General features: G+C 44.6%; 1 protein-coding gene across 1 annotated transcript; it reads left to right on the top strand.

The window, feature by feature from the left end:
- Positions 1-245: 245 nt before the first annotated feature.
- On the top strand, positions 246-19,460 carry hdhd5 (haloacid dehalogenase like hydrolase domain containing 5; the record flags this gene model as incomplete). The annotated part of the gene is made up of 9 exons (XM_084335521.1): positions 246-572; positions 3,791-3,994; positions 4,553-4,665; positions 5,076-5,169; positions 5,821-5,854; positions 8,941-9,115; positions 13,945-14,133; positions 16,983-17,149; positions 19,225-19,460. The coding sequence occupies exons 1-9, from the start codon at positions 462-464 to the stop codon at positions 19,458-19,460; spliced, it is 1,323 nt and encodes a 440-aa protein (XP_084191647.1). The 5' UTR covers positions 246-461.
- Positions 19,461-19,675: the final 215 nt, after the last annotated feature.

The following is a 19,675-nucleotide window of genomic DNA, read 5'->3' as shown; positions in this document are numbered from 1 at the left end:
TGCTTTAGCTCTGCCGCTCCGCTCTGCGGTTGCCGCGCCTGCCGCGGGGCGTGTCGCAGCCAATCAGGGAAAACGCGGAAGCAACGGCAGCACTGCTCCGCTGTTATTAAGCAATAGGCGGCCCTCACAGCACGGCCGTCAGAGCGCGGCCCTGAGAGCGCCGCTGGCTCTACGGCTCTGCAGCTGCATACTATTGGCTCGCTTGACGCTGCTAGAACTGATCGGTATGTTGAATGTGATGGCAGCTATAATTCAGCCGATCAGGTCAAATGAGAACATAAAGACTAAAGCTCACGGTTCGGTTTTCATTGTTTTTCTCCGTTTGTAATAATATGATCGTCTTCTCTGTTCCACAAACCAGCGAAGGAGGCGGCTAACGGTGGGCCAGTTAAAGATAGCTCAGCTCAGCTGTGTTCTTACTTCATTCATTGTTTACCTGACAGATTTTGCATTTTAAAGCCATGCAACGAATCAACTTTCTGAAATGTGGCTGGCGACTGCTGCAGAGAGACCACGGAGGAGCAGCCAAACGTACAAACACTCCGACTTCATCTGCAAGACACTACAGCCATGTAAGTACACATATGTCTTAATTTATTATACACATTATTTACCATGTAAGTACACATATATGTCTTAATTTATTATACACATTACAGCCATGTAAATACACATACAGTATCACGCCTTCATTCATACACATTACAGCCATGTAATTACACATATACACGTCTTAATTTAAACACATTACATTACAGCCATGTAAGTACATATATACATGCCTTAACACATTACAGCCATGTAAGTACACACATGTCTTAATTCATACACATTACAGTCAAGTTTGTTTATTAAATATCACAATAAAATACACTTACTTTATGGTGAAATGCTTGGTTCTGTATGAGCCCCTGAGAGCGTGCTTCATACAGTAAGACAAAATTAAAGTAGGTAAGAAAAAAAGCAAGTAAAGAGGAATATACATAATATACAATATACAATCTAAAGTAGTAAAAACTAGTAAACAGTGAGGTACAATGCAGAAAATGAGGTACAAAACTTTGAGGCAAGGTGCGATTGCAACATATACACATCTTCATATAACATTACAGCATACACATTCTTCATATACCGTTATAAACCATGTAAACACAAACACATGTCTTCACCTATACTATACAGCAATATAACCATGTAAGTAGCCTACATCAACTTTGTGATACATTATGTGAGTTGGCAATCAAATGCAGTTATCAATGTTGCCTGTTGTTAACAAGCCACCATTGTACTGGGCCCTACATCTATACCTTATCAACACCACCGGGCCCTATCAATACCTTATCAACACCACGCCTGAACCAGCCTGCCATATGTTGCTCAACATACATGATATTTACAACTTTACAACTTTGGACATTACATGACTCACAGTGGTGGCTGCACTACCCGCATAGAGGATATTATTTGACGTGTGTGTGTGTGTGTGTGTGTGTGTGTGTGTGTGTGTGTGTGTGTGTGTGTGTGTGTGTGTGTGTGTGTGTGTGTGTGTGTGTGTGTGTGTGTGTGTGTGTGTGTGTGTGTGTGTGTGCATGTGTGTGTGTGCATGTGTGTGTATGCATGTGTGTGTGTGCATGTGTGTGTGTGTTGTCATCCTGACCCATGTTTACCAGCCATAGATACCCATCTAACAGCAACACCACAAACAGAGTTCCCATATGTACACGTAACATCATGTGTTATTAACAGAAGTAATCTAAGAAGCTGTGACAAATCCCATAGTGTACCCTCCTCCTCCTCCTCCTCCTCCTCCTCCTCCTCCTCCTCCTCCTCCTCCTCCTCCTCCTCTTCCTCACCTTTAGCCTACATCTCCAGCTGTGACTGGATCAGTGCAGCAGGCCTGCTCCTCCCAGAACCAGCTGGTTGATGTTTTTGACCAATCAATAAGAGTGACCTATAAGTCAGACATGACATTAGAGCCGGTGCTACTAACCGTTGTTTAAGTCATCGATTCATCCAACAATAATTTCATCCATTAGTTGGTGCATCTAAATTATTCTTTTATTTATTTATTTTATTTATTGTCATTTCAGTGACAATACCAGATGGCATCGATAAAGAGTTAAAAATAAAGGCTCTACAGAAAATATTAATACAATAGTAGCAGCATTGTGCAATATAACAGAATCAAGCAAAACAACTACAGGTCGATGAGAATTTAGCAAAAATTTAAAACATCAAGGATTCTACAGCCATGTAAGTACACATATACACGTCTTCATTTACACATTACAGCCATGTAATTACACATATACATGTCTTCATTTAAACACATTACAGTCATGTAAGTACATATATACACGTCTTCATTTATACACATTTATATTATTATTATTATTATTATTAGACCACACAGCGGGCTACCAGCGCTTCACTTTCGCTCCCATGTTAACGGACGCCGCGGTGCGCGACTCGCGGGCTGGAAGCGATCCTTTTCGCTTTGGTTGGATTCAGAGGCGTGCGCCACGTGCATTTTCACAGAAATACACTCAATATCTGCATTATTACCACACATATAGATGTTGTTCAACCAGCTAATGTATCTTTCCCAATACAAATAACCCATACTACTATACTTTTTCAGGAGTACAGTCACACTGATCATCATTCAAGCAGCATAGCGGAGCGGCAGCATTATGTAGCAGTAATCCCCCCTTTTTTTTACTATCCAGAACTAGCTCAACTGGCAGCGCTGCTTGCTGTGGATCCTACGGCCCGTTGCTGGCAAGTTCGATTACCTTCAATTTTTTTTTTTTTTTTTTTTTAATGTGCATCATTCTTTCGCCGTTAAGTTTAGGCATGTTAACTTTAAGCATTGTTTCGGAGTTGGTTAAGGTTAGGCATTGTTTCGGAGTTGGTTATGGTTAGAAGGGTTACGTTTAGGCGCTGTTAAGGAGCTGGTTAAGGTTAGAGTTTGTCTTAGAGAATGGCAATATTCTTTCGGAGTTGGTTATGGTTAGGGTTAGTGATGCACGATATATCGGCGGCCGATATAATATCGGCCGATATGGCCGTTTTTTTACACATCGGTATCGGACCGATATCAAGATAGGGCCGATATAAAAAAAAAAAAAAAAAAAAAAAAAAAAAAAATTATTATCTTTTTCTTTTTCTTTTTACATGTTTTGGCCTTAAATAGTTTCAAAATATCAGTCATTTCTGAAAATAAGTTACAAAAGTAAAAAAATTATGCGTTTTGGAAAATGGCTCTTTATTTGATTATCATAAAAAAAGTGTTTTCTATACAGAGATATCGACATCGGTAAATATCGGTATCGGCCAGAACAGCAATATTAATATCGGTTATCGGTATCGGCCACAATTTTCACATCGGTGCATCACTAGTTAGGGTTAAGGTTAGGCATTCTTTCGGAGTTGGTTATGGTTAAGGTTAAGGTTAGGCATTGTTTCGGAGTTGGTTATGGTTAGAAGGGTTAAGTTTAGGCATTGTTAAGGAGCTGGTTAAGGTTAGAGTTTGTCTTAGAGAATGGCAATAGACAGCCTATTTCCGCGCTGCAGCTCTCTCGCGCTGCCGTGGTCACATGGGCGTAGTGGCCAATCAGAGAAACGCTAAACACAAGTTGGTTGCCGAAAATATTCACGCTGCCCGGCCACGCACGCGTTCTCGTGCGGAACCCGCGAGTGCATGCGCTCGCGGCTGGTGTGCGTGGGCTGTAAGAGGTATGAAATACCTTTCTTATGAGCCATCCGGCCCGTCTCTCTCTCTCCCCAGGGGCACAGCTCCTTCGGGCTCCTGTTTGACATCGACGGGGTGCTGGTGCGTGGCAGGACGCCCATCCCGGCCGCCAAGCAGTGCTTCAGGAGCCTGGTGGACCGGCAGGGCAGGTACAAGGTCCCCGTGGTGTTTGTGACCAACGCTGGGAACTGCATGAGACAGACCAAGGCTGAACAGCTGTCCCACCTGCTGGAGGTAGAGGTAAGAGTAGCACTATATCAAACCCACAGTACTTGTATACTAGTGAAGTATCACTATATCAAACCCACAGTACTTGTATACTAGGAAGGTATCACTAAACCAAACCCACAGTACTTGTATACTAGTGAAGTATCACTAAACCAAACTCACAGTACTTGTATACTAGTGAAGTATCACTAAACCAAACTCACAGTACTTGTATACTAGTGAAGTATCACTAAACCAAACCCAGAGTACTTGTGTATTAGTGAAGTATCACTAAACCAACCCCACAGTACTTGTATACTAGTGAAGTATCACTAAACCAAACCCACAGTACTTGTATACTAGTGAAGTATCACTAAACCAAACCCACAGTACTTGTATACTAGTGAAGTATCACTAAACCAACCAAACCCACAGTACTTGTATACTAGTGAAGTATCACACTTGGGGATATTGCTGGTAAGCTCTAGATTTAAACAGGTCCCTCTGCATCTTTAGACGTGGAAGACTCAAATTTGACAGATCTGGCGATGAAATCAACTTATCGACGTTGTCGTCCCCTCCTCCTCCCAGGTGTCTCCTGACCAGGTCATGCTGTCCCACAGTCCTTTACGGATGTTCAGCCACCTACACAACCTGTGCGTGTTGGTGTCGGGACAGGGCCCTGTGCTGGAGGTGGCTCAGAAGTATCCTGACCTCGCTGGATGTGTTACATGTTGCTGGATGTGTTACATGTTGCTGGATGTGTTACATGTTGCTGGATGTGTTACATGTTGCTGGGTGTGTTACATGTTGCTGGATGTGTTACAGGTTGATGGATGTGTTACAGTTGCTGGATGTGTTACAGGTTGCTGGGTGTGTTACATGTTGCTGGATGTGTTACATGTTGATGAATGTGTTACAGATTGCTGGGTGTGTTACATGTTGCTGGATATGTTACATGTTGCTGGGTGTGTTACATGTTGATGGATGTGTTACAGATAGCTGGATGTGTTACAGATTGCTTACAGATTGCTGGATGTGTTACAGATTGCTGGATGTGTTATATGTGTACCTCCTGTTATCACGTGTTTATCTTTAACAAATGAAACTCCAGCCTGGGTTTTAAGAACGTCATCACAATAGACATGTTGAGGGAGGCCTATCCTCTCCTGGATGTCGTGGATCACAATAGGAGACCAAAACACAACGTAAGTATTACGCTAGAGGTTGATACCTGAAGCAGGCTACATACCATAGTGTCTTTATACCTTTATCACTGTACATAATAATACTATAACACTGTACATACATCTGCACTATTACTCAGTCAGTAGTACTCTTTATATACTTTATATCCAGTGGAATCACCTCTACATTGTTTATTACTATTGCACTTTACTGTTACATTCGTACTCTGGTTGTACTTCTTTCCGCTGTACTGTACTTGTGCTGTAAGATGACAGGAAATCATAATACTGTGCGTCTCTGGAAGCTGCTGGACTAGAGCAGAATGCACCATGAGAAGACAATAGAGTCTAATGAACCATGAGAAGACAATAGAGTCTAATGAACCATGAGAAGACAATAGAGTATAATGAACCATGAGAAGACAATAGAGTCTAATGAACCACGAGAAGACAATAGAGTCTAATGAACCATGAGAAGACAATAGAGTATAATGAACCATGAGAAGACAATAGAGTCTAATGAACCATGAGAAGACAATAGTCTAATGAACCATGAGAAGACAATAGAGTCTAATGAACCATGAGAAGTCAGTCATTATGATATGACACAATGCTAACATTGATATCCAGCTTCTTGACATTGTCCTGATCACATAATCCCTGTGTTTACAGGGTCAACCAACTACAGGTCTACCTCCAATAGAAGGTAAGGTATAGACAGGTTTCTTGTTTATAAACATACTATTTGAGCCAATCAGCAGTACCCGCTGGTTGTCATTTAGCCAGCATGGCTGTGAGTCTTTCACCTTTTTTTTTCTTTTTAAATATGAATTTTTTAGTTTATCGCTTTTTACTACTGGGCAGTCCAGTAGAGAGAGAGAGGAGGAACGGGAGACAGAGTGGAGGGAAGACATTTGGCAAATAAGGACGGGTCCGGGAATCGAACCCGGGTCGGCCGTGCCGCGACTCAGCGCGTTATGTGGTTCGCCACTGGGGCGCCCAGTCTTTCACCTTTTACAGCTTTGGCATGGATTGATTGTTTAGATCGCTAGCATGGCTAACAAATGCAAATATATTGTAGTCTGCCCCGTTGTTCTGACCAGGATTCCATTTTGCCTCCTTGATGCACGCGCACACTGAGTCTGATGTGGACGACAAACCTGTATATTACACAGCTTAGCAGCCAGAGCAGTAAGGCTCATAGCACAGTTATTGACACTGCACCCGACACAAACCATCACCCTTCACTCAGACAGGGATAGTATCTGTTTCGGTGCGTAGGTCAGATGAGTGAATCCCTACACTGAAGAATCGTGTGACTGCCGCTTTGAAATATCTTTGGCCACCCCATTGATTTGTAGTTGTAAAGTGAATCCAAATCACTTGGAGTGTGAATGTGATTACTAGGGATGCTCGATATTGGCTTTTTTACCGATACCGATATACCGATATTGTCCAACTCTTAATTTCCGATACCGATATCAACCGATACCGATATATGCAGGGTTTCCCCTGCCAAAAAACGGAATAATTTCAGGTAATTAACATTACATATCTCTTGTTGTGGAATTAACACAACATTATGCATACTTTTGACAATAAATAAAATGAGAATTTGTTCTTACTTGCTTGCCTGGGTAAATAAAGGTTATAGAAATGTAAAAAAAATATGTATATATATATTTTTTTTTAAAACCGATACAGATATTTTCCGATATCACATTTTAATGCCGATATCGGCCGATAATATCGGTAGGCCGATAATATCGGACATCCCTAGTGATTACATATCAGCAGGAAGTACTCAACTGTAAACACAACAGAGCTCCGGGAGGGTCATCAAAGAGAAGCCGCCTAGCCAGAATGAAGAGCACGTTCAGCCTAAGACTCATGCCCCCCAGACACACCACAAACCGTCTGGGCCGGTCCTTTATACTGGCAGCCATCAGGCTCTACAACAAAGGGCTTGGGCGGTCAGATCTGCTGCCAGAACTATCACTGTCAGAACTCGGGACTTGAGAACTAGAGACTCACATCACCGTACTGACTATCTTGTATTTTGCACTAGAGACTCACATCACTGGACTCTCATCACTGGACTATCTTGTGTTTGTACTTTTTATATTATATTGTATTTATGTCTATACTAAGTGTATCTATAGTGTATATAGATACTGGACTGTATGGGACTGTGAAGCTATGCATCCCCCACCCTGTATCCCCCCCCCCCCCCCATGCTGCTTTGACACCCGAATTTCCCCAAGGGGATCAATAAAGGATCATCTTATCTTATCATCTTATTCCCCGTCCTCGCTCCACAATGGTGGAACGAACTTCCCACCACAGTTAGGACAGCCGAAACCCGACCAATCTTTCGCCGTCGACTGTGAGAATGGGGGTTGGCGGAGCCCAATAGCAGAACACAGGAGAAGAGAGAATGGAGCGTTTTAGGGTGTTTTAATGGTATTCACCAAGCAGATAGTGTAACAGCAGGAATGTGCAACACACAGGTATAGGAATGTTTCTTGGGGGGTGAGGACAGGTGCACTCCCTGTGCAGCACGGGGCAGAAGACACAGGTCTGTGTCGTGGGTAAGAGCAGGAGCACTCCTTGTGCAGCACGGGATGTCCAGGTAGCTGGTGTACTGGAGCGGAGGTCCTTGGCACATAGAGAACAGGGGTTAGGTCAAGGAATAACAACAAGAACAGGTTTGCAAGGCTTAGGTTGCGTCGTCGTACCTAGGTAGATAGTTTAACACCATGACGAGGTCTTGACAGGATCTGCAGATAGATGTACCGTCTCGCTGATCTGTGACTGATGAGTCACAGCTGTGTTGATTGAAGAGCTTGGCAGCGTGTGAACCCGGGGAAGGGGTGCTGCCCATATATGGGTGTGAGGCTTCCGTCGTGAATGTGGGAGAGGATGAGGAGGAGCGAAGAAGGCTCTCGCCGTGATTATGACAAAAACACACTTCTTCAATCAATGCTCCACTAACCTTCGTACTGTCTTATACTATCATGCACTCTTCCTACTATACTAATGTGTCTCTACTACTATGCACTCAACACTGCAGCACCCAGGTTTCAGCACTGTTTGATGAACATTGTTACTCAGCTGAAAGAGTTGTAGCCTTGCTGCTGACTTGTCGTACAGAACTTGTAAGTCACAACACTCAGTTGGTACACAGAGAAGATATTCATAAACATAATAAAAGGTTTAGCAGATATCCTTTTGATGTTCCACTACCAAGAACCAATCTTCTAACAAAATCATGTACCGCCTCTATCTAGCCCTCCTACATTAAAAAAGAAACCATGAAAGACAACCTGATGCAGTACTAATTAGGATTATTAGGATTATTTGTGTGCTCATGTTCACATCTATCTTGTTCTGTCTGACTGTAAGTCTTGCTTGCTTGTATTTGTCTGATTAGGCGTATTGTTTGTTTTAATTTAATTGTTCTTCTTCTTCTTGTTTTGTAAGTCGGACCCAAGGTAGACTAATCAGCTAATGGGGATCTAACTTACCATCTTTATATAATAAAGGTTGCAAACACAGTACCTCTGAAAACCTATAACAGAGTTATATGGTTCTACGCCAATTGTCTTTGATGTGTCTCCTCAATCAAAACAACACACCCATTCACACCAGGACATACGGAGACAGACTCAGGATCTCACCCTGCCACGCTGGTGTCCTGTTACGTTATCAAAGTCATGCTGATTGTAACATCTATTTATGAACATATGACAAACCCACAAACTATTCTTCTCTTCTGTTGTCACCCTGCAGCTGTCATTCTCTTTGGAGAGCCAATCAGATGGGAGACCAACCTCCAGCTGATCATCGATGTCCTCCTGACCAATGGGCAGCCGGGGAACGCTCTGAACTCCCTGCAGTACCCTCACATCCCCGTGCTGGCCTGTAACATGGACCTGCTCTGGATGGCCGAGGCCAAGAACCCCAGGTAGGCGGGGCTAAACAAGTTTCAAGTTTCAAGTTTCTTTAATAGTTGTCATACAGAAGTACAGAATACTTTTAGACAAGATAGTATGAAATACAATAGTATAGCATGTAAAATAGAAGTAAAAATAGAGTATAGTATAGTTCAGTATAGACATATGTACAATGTTCGATGCAGAATAGAAGTAACTGAGTTACCATACAATATACAATATACTATGCAATGTACTAATATACAATACTATATAGTGCAGAGCAGAAATGGGATGAGGTACAATTTAGGTACAATTTACAGTAAGGTGTGCGAGTTGTAGTGCAAATCCTTTACCAATAAATATAAAGTGTAAAGTGTGTTTAGGTGTTCTAAAGTGTGTAAAGTGGGTGCTGCAGTGAGTTGCCCGTTTAAAGTGAGTGTGTGCGTGTGGATGTGTGTGCTGTGTGCATTTGATGGTTGCTGCATAGTGTTTATTGTTTGTTGAGCAGCCTGATGGCCTGGGGATAGAAGCTCCTTCTGAGTCTTTCTGTGCTCGCCTTAAGACTCCGGTATCGCTTGCCTGACCGCAGCAGTTCAAAGAGGCAGTTGTTCGGGTGGCTGGAGTCCTTGATGATTCTCTTAGCCTTCCCCCTGCACCGCTTGTTGTAAATGTTCTGGAGGGTGGGAAGCCCCCCTCCAATTGTGCGTTCGGCTGAACGTGTCACTCTTTGTAGTCTGCTACGTTCTTGTGCAGTGCTATTCCCAAACCAGGAGGTGATGTTGCCAGTCAGGATGCTCTCGATTGTACATGAGTAGAAGTTCCTAAGGATCTTCTGACTGACTTGGAACTTCCTTAGGCGCCTGAGGAAGTAGAGGCGTTGTCGTGCCTTCTTCACAACACTGTCAATGTGTGTGGTCCATGTCAAGTCCTCGGATATGTGGGCTCCGAGGTACTTGAAACTGTTCACTCTCTCAACCGGTGCCCCGTCGATGCTGAGGGGGCTGTAGTCCTTGACCCCCGACCTCCTGAAGTCCACAATCATCTCTTTTGTTTTGCTGACGTTCAGGGAGAGGCAGTTCTCCTGACACCACTGTGACAGATTCTCTACCTCTTCCAGGTAGGCCCTCTCGTCGTTGGCAGAGATCAGGCCCACCACTACTGATACACTTAATCATTGGGCGTCGTCCTGACCAATGGGAAGCTGGGAAAGCCTAAATATGAGCTAACGCACTATAGAATAGAATAGAATAGAATAGAATAGAATAGAATAGAATAGAAATATAAATACTTTAATTATCCAGAGGGAGATTTTACACAACAAATCGCTCAACATTAAACATTTAGACAGAACAAAGTCACGAATAAGAATAACAAAACAAATAGCCTAAGAATAAGAATAGAATAAAATATACAGTAAAAATATACAGAGGTCTACAGTAAGTGTAATATTGCACAGTGTTATTTCAAAAGTAAAAGTCCAGGAAGATGGTAACTCACCCTGTGCTCAGTGAGGCAGTGAGGCACAGTGATGCATTGTATAGTCTGATGGCTGTTGGAATGAAGGACTTCCTGTGCCATTCAGTGCTACATTTAGGGAGTGTTAGCCTAGCACTGAACATGCTCCTCCTGTCAGCCAAGTCTGTGTGTAGTGGGTGGGAGGGGTTGTCCCTGATGGCCTGGAGCTTAGCAAGGCTCCTCCTCTCCGCCACCATCGCTAGAGAGTCCAGCTCCACCCCAACCATGCTACTGGCCTTCCTGACCAGTTTATCCAGCCTGTTTGCATCCTAACCAGGGGTGTGTTGGTCATGGGACGGGGTTGCACGCCGAGCAACCGGCTCTGTGAGCAGAAGCATGTGGAAGGAATGTGCTGCACTCGACTGATGCGCCAACTCGCCAAGTACTCACCTGGCTACTTTGCATAACAATAGCTCAGGTCGTCAGGTGTGTTCAAATACGTCCTCAGATACATTCACACAAAACTTGTGAATGAAATGTGTTACATTCCATTCCTAGAGGAAATTAGGCATTGTCTTTAGTCTGTGTGCACGCGAGGGAACATTTATGCGCATGCACATGGCGTCATTAAAACACAGTGCAACCAGGTATGAAATCACCAACGCACCACTGATCCTAACCGGTACGTCCTCACGAGGCTCCACCAACCACAGAGCTTCACCGGCCAGTTCTCAAGTACACAGAGCTTTACACAGACAGCAACACTCAACAGTTAACACATTCCCAGCCAAAAACAAGTTTACTCGTTATTGGCTGCCAATCGTTGAGCGCCAGACACGAGTTAACTCGTTTTTGGGATCGATATTTCATTTATTCGCTATACTATTAATTTTTCATAGCTGCAGCCTCTGTATCCCCTTCAGAGTCTGTCTGAGCTGGCAGACGGTCAACACCGCCCTCTACTGCCAGGCGGAGCTATTGCATCTCATTCAAAATTGGCTGGTGTGTTTCAGGAAGCGATCTGAGCCGGGTGGGCGGGGTTTAAATATTCAGGCGAGTCAGTTCTATACAACAATGGCATGCAACAGTAACCCCGCCCGCCCGTCATTGTGAAACGGTCGGTAGTGTGGCGCAGACCTCCACGAGCGAATTGCGACCAGATATTTGGATTATCTCTTTTGCATTACATCAGATACAAGGTAAGAAGATTATATATAAATTTGATCGTTGATCTGACATTTATTTCTACCCCGATCACAGCTATCAGTGTGTACCGTGTATGGCTGTTTACCGTTGGGTAGGAGGGGGGGGGGTGAGCGCCGCGCTACGACGGTCGTTTCATGTATGGATGTGAGGAGACATAATAGTGATAATCTAGCGTTGATTTCAGGATGATTAGATAATCAGCCGAAAAATTACAACGTGATGACTGGATTACAGTAAAATGCATTTTTCTTGCCTTTTCCTGGAATTACTGAAAAACACCCAAACCATACTCTTTTCAAAACGGTATAAAACGGAAATGTACGGATGAAAAAACAATCTGTCTCGGGAATGTTGACTAGAAGCGACTCACTGAGACTCGACGGCGTTATTAGACCCAAAGATATATTATAAGATATATTTTAAGCACTTGCAAATGTCACAGTCTAAAACTATATCCATTGAATAAAGACCTGGCAATGAATGGGGTATCAGCACCCCCTGCTGTGGCGGTCAATGTGTTAATGATGAGTGAGGTGTTTGTTTACATACGGCCTCCAGGCTGGGTGCCCTGTGCCTCTTCATACAGGCTGGGTGCCCTGTGCCTCTTCATACAGGCTGGGTGCCCCCTGTGCCTCTTCATACAGGCTGGGTGCCCTGTGCCTCTTCATACAGGCTGGGTGCCCCCTGTGCCTCTTCATACAGGCTGGGTGCCCTGTGCCTCTTCATACAGGCTGGGTGCCCCCTGTGTCTCTTCATACAGGCTGGGTGCCCCCTGTGCCTCTTCATACAGGCTGGGTGCCCCCTGTGCCTCTTCATACAGGCTGGGTGCCCTGTGTCTCTTTATACAGGCTGGGTGCCCTGTGCCTCTTCATACAGGCTGGGTGCCCCCTGTGTCTCTTCATACAGGCTGGGTGCCCCCTGTGCCTCTTCATACAGGCTGGGTGCCCCCTGTGCCTCTTCATACAGGCTGGGTGCCCCCTGTGCCTCTTCATACAGGCTGGGTGCCCCCTGTGCCTCTTCATACAGGCTGGGTGCCCCCTGTGTCTCTTCATACAGGCTGGGTGCCCCCTGTGCCTCTTCATACAGGCTGGGTGCCCTGTGTCTCTTTATACAGGCTGGGTGCCCCCTGTGCCTCTTCATACAGGCTGGCTGCCCCCTGTGCCTCTTCATACAGGCTGGGTGCTCTGTGTCTCTTCATACAGGCTGGGTGCCCCCTGTGTCTCTTCATACAGGCTGGGTGCCCCCTGTGCCTCTTCATACAGGCTGGGTGCCCCCTGTGTCTCTTCATACAGGCTGGGTGCCCTGTGTCTCTTCATACAGGCTGGGTGCCCCCTGTGTCTCTTCATACAGGCTGGGTGCCCCCTGTGTCTCTTTATACAGGCTGGGTGCCCTGTGTCTCTTCATACAGGCTGGGTGCCCTGTGTCTCTTCATACAGGCTGGGTGCCCCCTGTGCCTCTTCATACAGGCTGGGTGCCCCCTGTGTCTCTTCATACAGGCTGGGTGCCCTGTGTCTCTTCATACAGGCTGGGTGCCCCCTGTGCCTCTTCATACAGGCTGGGTGCCCCCTGTGTCTCTTCATACAGGCTGGGTGCCCCCTGTGCCTCTTCATACAGGCTGGGTGCCCTGTGCCTCTTCATACAGGCTGGGTGCCCCCTGTGCCTCTTCATACAGGCTGGGTGCCCTGTGTCTCTTCATACAGGCTGGGTGCCCCCTGTGCCTCTTCATACAGGCTGGGTGCCCTGTGCCTCTTCATACAGGCTGGGTGCCCTGTGTCTCTTCATACAGGCTGGGTGCCCTGTGTCTCTTCATACAGGCTGGGTGCTCTGTGCCTCTTCATACAGGCTGGGTGCTTTGTGCCTCTTCATACAGGCTGGGTGCCCCCTGTGCCTCTTCATACAGGCTGGGTGCCCTGTGCCTCTTCATACAGGCTGGGTGCCCCCTGTGTCTCTTCATACAGGCTGGGTGCCCTGTGTCTCTTCATACAGGCTGGGTGCCCCCTGTGCCTCTTCATACAGGCTGGGTGCCCCCTGTGTCTCTTTATACAGGCTGGGTGCTCTCATTCATTAATTCATTCATTCATTCATTCATTCATTCATTCATTCATTCATTCATTCATTCATTCATTCATTCATTCATTCATTCATTCATTCATTCATTCATTCATTCATTCATTCATTCATTCCTTCTGTGTTGTAGGTTTGGTCATGGCATGTTCCTGGTGTGCCTGGAGAGCCTGTACAAGAAGATCACCGGCTGGGAGCTGAAGTACGACGCTCTGATCGGGAAGCCCAGCGTGGTGACGTACAACTACGCCGAGCTGCTCATCCGGCAGCAGGCCGAGAGCCTGGGCTGGACGCGGCCGGTGGAGCGACTCTACGCCATCGGGTCAGTCCTCCAGTGTATCACACATTTTAGTGGTGGGACTCGGTTAAACATTTTAATCCAATTAATTCAAGACTTTATTATAGTTAATCCATTGAAATTAATCACATTTTAATCGCATATCAATATTTGAAGGCGAAAAGCAAAATTTTTCAATTCAAATGGATTTTGGTATACGAGTGAACCAATGAATATACATTATACATGATACGTTTAAGCAGCAAAATCCTGTATTAGCTACTACACAGACCAACAGATCATTGCAATTTGTAACAAAGTGCAGCACATTTTGGAATAATATATATAGCACAAAGGACCTTTTGTAAACTCAAGCACTTTCGAGGTCAAAGTAAAACGCAGTACTTTCAAGTACATTCCAGAACAGTTGATTGATCAATTTCTCTTATTTTTTCAGTATTCTGTATGAACAAACCAGACTAAGAAAAAAAGTAATTTGCGATATACTGTATACTTATAGCACATGCATGAGTCTGGTCTTCTTTGAAAGGTAACATTCTTACTAGGGCTGTCAGTTTATTGCGTTAATTAGATTAATTAATTACACAGCAAATTATCGCGTTATGAAAATTAACTCAAAATTAATAAAAAAAAATATTTGATTTAATACTTTTTTATTTATTTTTTTAATCTCATTCATTCCATAAGAACGTAGAATAAACATTTACAAGCTTTTTTTTTTTTTTTTTTAAATGGTCCATTTGCATGTTCTTGGTATCTGATTATAGGGGCATCTATGGATCTCAGGGAATGTATTCCCAGTGTCAGAAATACTGTGTCTGTTACTAGGCTTGAGTAAATTGTAATGAACCAAATGAGAATATCAATTCAATTATTTTTTTTATTTTTTTACTGTGAATAACACCATGCTAAAATTGACCAGACCTGAAAAATAATAAAGGGAAGATGATTATAACAGAAGGTTTTGTAGATACAGTACTGAATTCTGCCACCCGGACACATGCAATTTGAAATATGATTATAGAATATAAAATATCAGGCCTAAAATGGTTATGCGATTAAAATGCGATTAATTAGATTAATTAATTACAAATCCTGTAATTAATTAGATTAATTTTTTTAATCGCCTGACAGCACTAATTCTTACACAATAAAGAAAAATCATCACGCGATTAAATGCATAATTTTTTTTTTTACTTTTCATTCTTTCTGTAGTTAATTAATCGCAATTAATGCGATAAAGTCCCAGCCATTCATAATACAACCGGTAGAGACTCTTATCACAATACAACCGGTAGAGACTCATATCACAATATACAACCGGTAGAGACTTATCACAATACAACCGGTAGAGACTCTTATCACAATATACAACCGGTAGAGACTGATATCACAATACAACCAGTAGAGACTCATATCACAATACAACCGGTAGAGACTCATATCACAATATACAACCGGTAGAGACTATTTTTTTTTTTAAACTTTGGCCATTCCCCTGGCTCTTTTATGTGTTTATCACATTTATACTGGTCAAGGATGACCGACAGAAACAGGCTGAAAGGGTTCAGATGGGGGGGAAGACACTCTGGGAAAGGCACGGCTGCAGTCGGGATTCGAACTCGCTAAGCCCCAGATCCGTGACGAGCACGGTTGTCCACGGCGCTGAAATAGCGCTTGCGGTACGCGGTGAGCTACTGGAGCTCCCCTCCGGTAGAGACTCTTATCACAATATACAACCGGTAGAGACTCATATCACAATACAACCGGTAGAGACTCATATCACAATATACAACCGGTAGAGACTCATATCACAATACAACCGGTAGAGACTCTTATCACAATATACAACCAGTAGAGACTCATATCACAATACAACCGGTAGAGACTCATATCACAATACAACCAGTAGAGACTCATATCACAATACAACCAGTAGAGACTCATATCACAATACAACCAGTAGAGACTAGGGATGCTCGATATTGGCTTTTTTACCGATACCGATATACCGATATTGTCCAACTCTTAATTTCCGATACCGATATCAACCGATATCACATTTTAATGCCGATATCGGCCGATAATATCGGTAGGCCGATAATATCGGACATCATTTCTATAGAAATGTAAATTTCTTTTCTTTTAATTTTTTTTTTAAAACCGATACCGATATTTTCCGATATCACATTTTAATGCCGATATCGGCCGATAATATCGGTAGGCCGATAATATCGGACATCATTTCTATAGAAATGTAAATTTCTTTTCTTTTAATTTTTTTTTTTAAACCGATACCGATATTTTCCGATATCACATTTTAATGCCGATATCGGCCGATAATATCGGTAGGCCGATAATATCGGACATCATTTCTATAGAAATGTAAATTTCTTTTCTTTGAATTTTTTTTTTAAAACCGATACCGATATTTTCCGATATCACATTTTAATGCCGATATCGGCCGATAATATCGGTAGGCCGATAATATCGGACATCCCTAGTAGAGACTCATATCACAATACAACCGGTAGAGACTCATATCACAATATACAACCGGTAGAGACTCTTATCAGGTCAGTCGTTCATTAACCCTTTCACGGCCACACAACAACAGGTTAACCCTTTCACTGCCACACTACAGAAGGTTAACCCTTTACTATCACTACTAGTGTTACCCTTCTGTAGTGTGGCAGTGAAAGGGTTAAATCCCAACACAATCAGTAGACAGACTCCAGAGAGACTCTCGTGTGCCCCAGGGCCAGGAGACGCACGTACTAACAAAGCATGTTAATGTCAAGCAGTGATATAATAATAACAGTATGTATCACAGCCTGATGTCTGAAGCTCACAGTCTACCTCTCATTTCACAGCGACAACCCCATGGCCGACATCTACGGCGCAAACCTTTACAACCGCTACCTCCAGGCCTCGCGGCGGGCCAGGGGCCAGACGCAGGCCACGGGCGCCGGGGAGACCCGGAGCACAACTGTGGACGACACGCCTAAGATGACCTCGGCAGAGCTGGGTGGAGCGTCAGGTAGGTGGAGGACAGGGTGTAGAACAGAGAGCGTCAGGTAGGTGGAGGACAGGGTGTAGAACAGAGAGCGTCAGGTAGGTGGAGGACAGGGTGTAGAACAGAGAGCGTCAGGTAGGTGGAGGACAGGGTGTAGAACAGAGAGCGTCAGGTAGGTGGAGGACAGGGTGTAGAACAGAGAGCGTCAGGTAGGTGGAGGACAGGGTGTAGAACAGAGAGCGTCAGGTAGGTGGAGGACAGGGTGTAGAACAGAGAGCGTCAGGTAGGTGGAGGACAGGGTGTAGAACAGAGAGCGTCAGGTAGGTGGAGGACAGGGTGTAGAACAGAGAGCGTCAGGTAGGTGGAGGACAGGGTGTAGAACAGGTAGGTGGAGGACAGGGTGTAGAACAGGTGGGTGGAGGACAGGGTGTAGAACAGGTAGGTGGAGGACAGGGTGTAGAACAGGTAGGTGGAGGACAGGGTGTAGAACAGGTAGGTGGAGGACAGGGTGTAGAACAGGTAGGTGGAGGACAGGGTGTAGAACAGGTGGGTGGAGGACAGGGTGTAGAACAGAGCGGGTGGAGGACAGGGTGTAGAACAGGTAGGTGGAGGACAGGGTGTAGAACAGGTAGGTGGAGGACAGGGTGTAGAACAGGTGGGTGGAGGACAGGGTGTAGAACAGAGCGGGTGGAGGACAGGGTGTAGAACAGGTAGGTGGAGGACAGGGTGTAGAACAGAGCGAGTGGAGCGTCAGGTAGGTGGAGGACAGGGTGTAGAACAGAGCGGGTGGAGCGTCAGGTATGTGGAGGACAGGAATTGCCATAGGAATTTGATCACATTTCTTGTGTGAGCACAAATGGAATGCCCAGAGTCTCACAGGACCTCAAAGACCCATAGTAACCCTTTCACTACAGACGGTTAACCTGCGTGGACATGTCGTCCAACTCTCTGCGTAGGAGTGTGTCTCAGACAATGCAATTCAGTGAGGTCACAGGACCTATAACTCAAAACTGACAAAACAGATATGGGGCAAAACATTTTTTTTCTTTTTTACATTTTGACACAAACAAACTAAATATTAATCAAGAAACTTTGAGAAAATGTTTACTTATGCCAAGTAGTAACAACCAAAAGTACAGTGGATATGAAACGCTAGTATATATTAGCATCATTAATCAACGGTCTCTTGCTAGATAATATGACACATCATTGAGTTAACATTGTACACGCTACCATTACATACATTTAATAACATCATTTGAATGATAATTATGGTGTTTCATGCCATCTTTAACCATTTCACTACCACACTACAGAAGGTTAACCCTTTCACTACCACACTACAGACGGTTAACCGCCGGTAGTGTGGTAGTGAAAGGTTAACCTTCTGTAGCGTGGTAGTGAAAGGTTAACCGTCGGTAGTGTGATAGTGAAGGGTTAACCTTCTGCAGCGTGGTAGTGAAAGGTTAACCGTCGGTAGTGTGATAGTGAAGGGTTAACCTTCTGCAGCGTGGTAGTGAAAGGTTAACCGTCGGTAGTGTGATAGTAAAGGGTTAACCTTCTGCAGCGGTGGTAGTGAAAGGTTAACCGTCGGTAGTGTGATAGTAAAGGGTTAACCTTCTGCAGCGGTGGTAGTGAAAGGTTAACCGTCGGTAGTGTGATAGTGAAGGGTTAACCTTCTGCAGCGTGGTAGTGAAAGGTTAACCGTCGGTAGTGTGATAGTAAAGGGTTAACCTTCTGCAGCGGTGGTAGTGAAAGGTTAACCGTCGGTAGTGTGATAGTAAAGGGTTAACCTTCTGCAGCGGTGGTAGTGAAAGGTTAACCGTCGGTAGTGTGATAGTAAAGGGTTAACCTTCTGCAGCGGTGGTAGTGAAAGGTTAACCGTCGGTAGTGTGATAGTGAAGGGTTAACCTTCTGCAGCGGTGGTAGTGAAAGGTTAACCGTCGGTAGTGTGATAGTAAAGGGTTAACCTTCTGCAGCGGTGGTAGTGAAAGGTTAACCGTCGGTAGTGTGATAGTGAAGGGTTAACCTTCTGCAGCGGTGGTAGTGAAAGGGTGAAGTTGTTGTTAAGAGGGTGTGTTGTGTTGCTGCGCCCGCAGACAGCCTGCAGCTCGGGGAGTCCCTCCCTCAGGCCTGCAGCTCCATCCTGGTGTGCACCGGCGTCTACAGCAGAGACCAGCAGCAGGACCCGCCCTCGGAGACGCCGCAGCGCATCTTCCACGGCCACCGGGACTTCCGCTTCGACCCCATGCTGACGCAGCCCTCCTACGTGGTGCAGGACGTGAGGGAGGCGGTGGAGCTGGTGTTCAAGCAGGAGGGCTGCCCACTGCAGTAGGGAAGGGGGGGGGGGGGGGGGGGGGGGTTCTATTCACTCAATTAGCACAAGATATTGTACATTTTTACAGCAGTCAAAGTGTATATTTTTCAGCACTACGTTTGTTTACCGATGTTTTTAACATTTTTCGAAAATAAGAATTTCTCTGAATAATGTGAATTCTATGTGCGTGAGGAAATGACTAAATCCACAGATTTAACACTGCCACTGGAAAG

Source organism: Notolepis coatsorum, assembly GCF_963971535.1.
Source record: "Notolepis coatsorum genome assembly, chromosome: 18".
Lineage (NCBI taxonomy): Eukaryota > Metazoa > Chordata > Actinopteri > Aulopiformes > Paralepididae > Notolepis > Notolepis coatsorum.
Note: the sequence above shows the minus strand (reverse complement) of the source record. Positions and strands in the feature narration are given on the sequence as shown.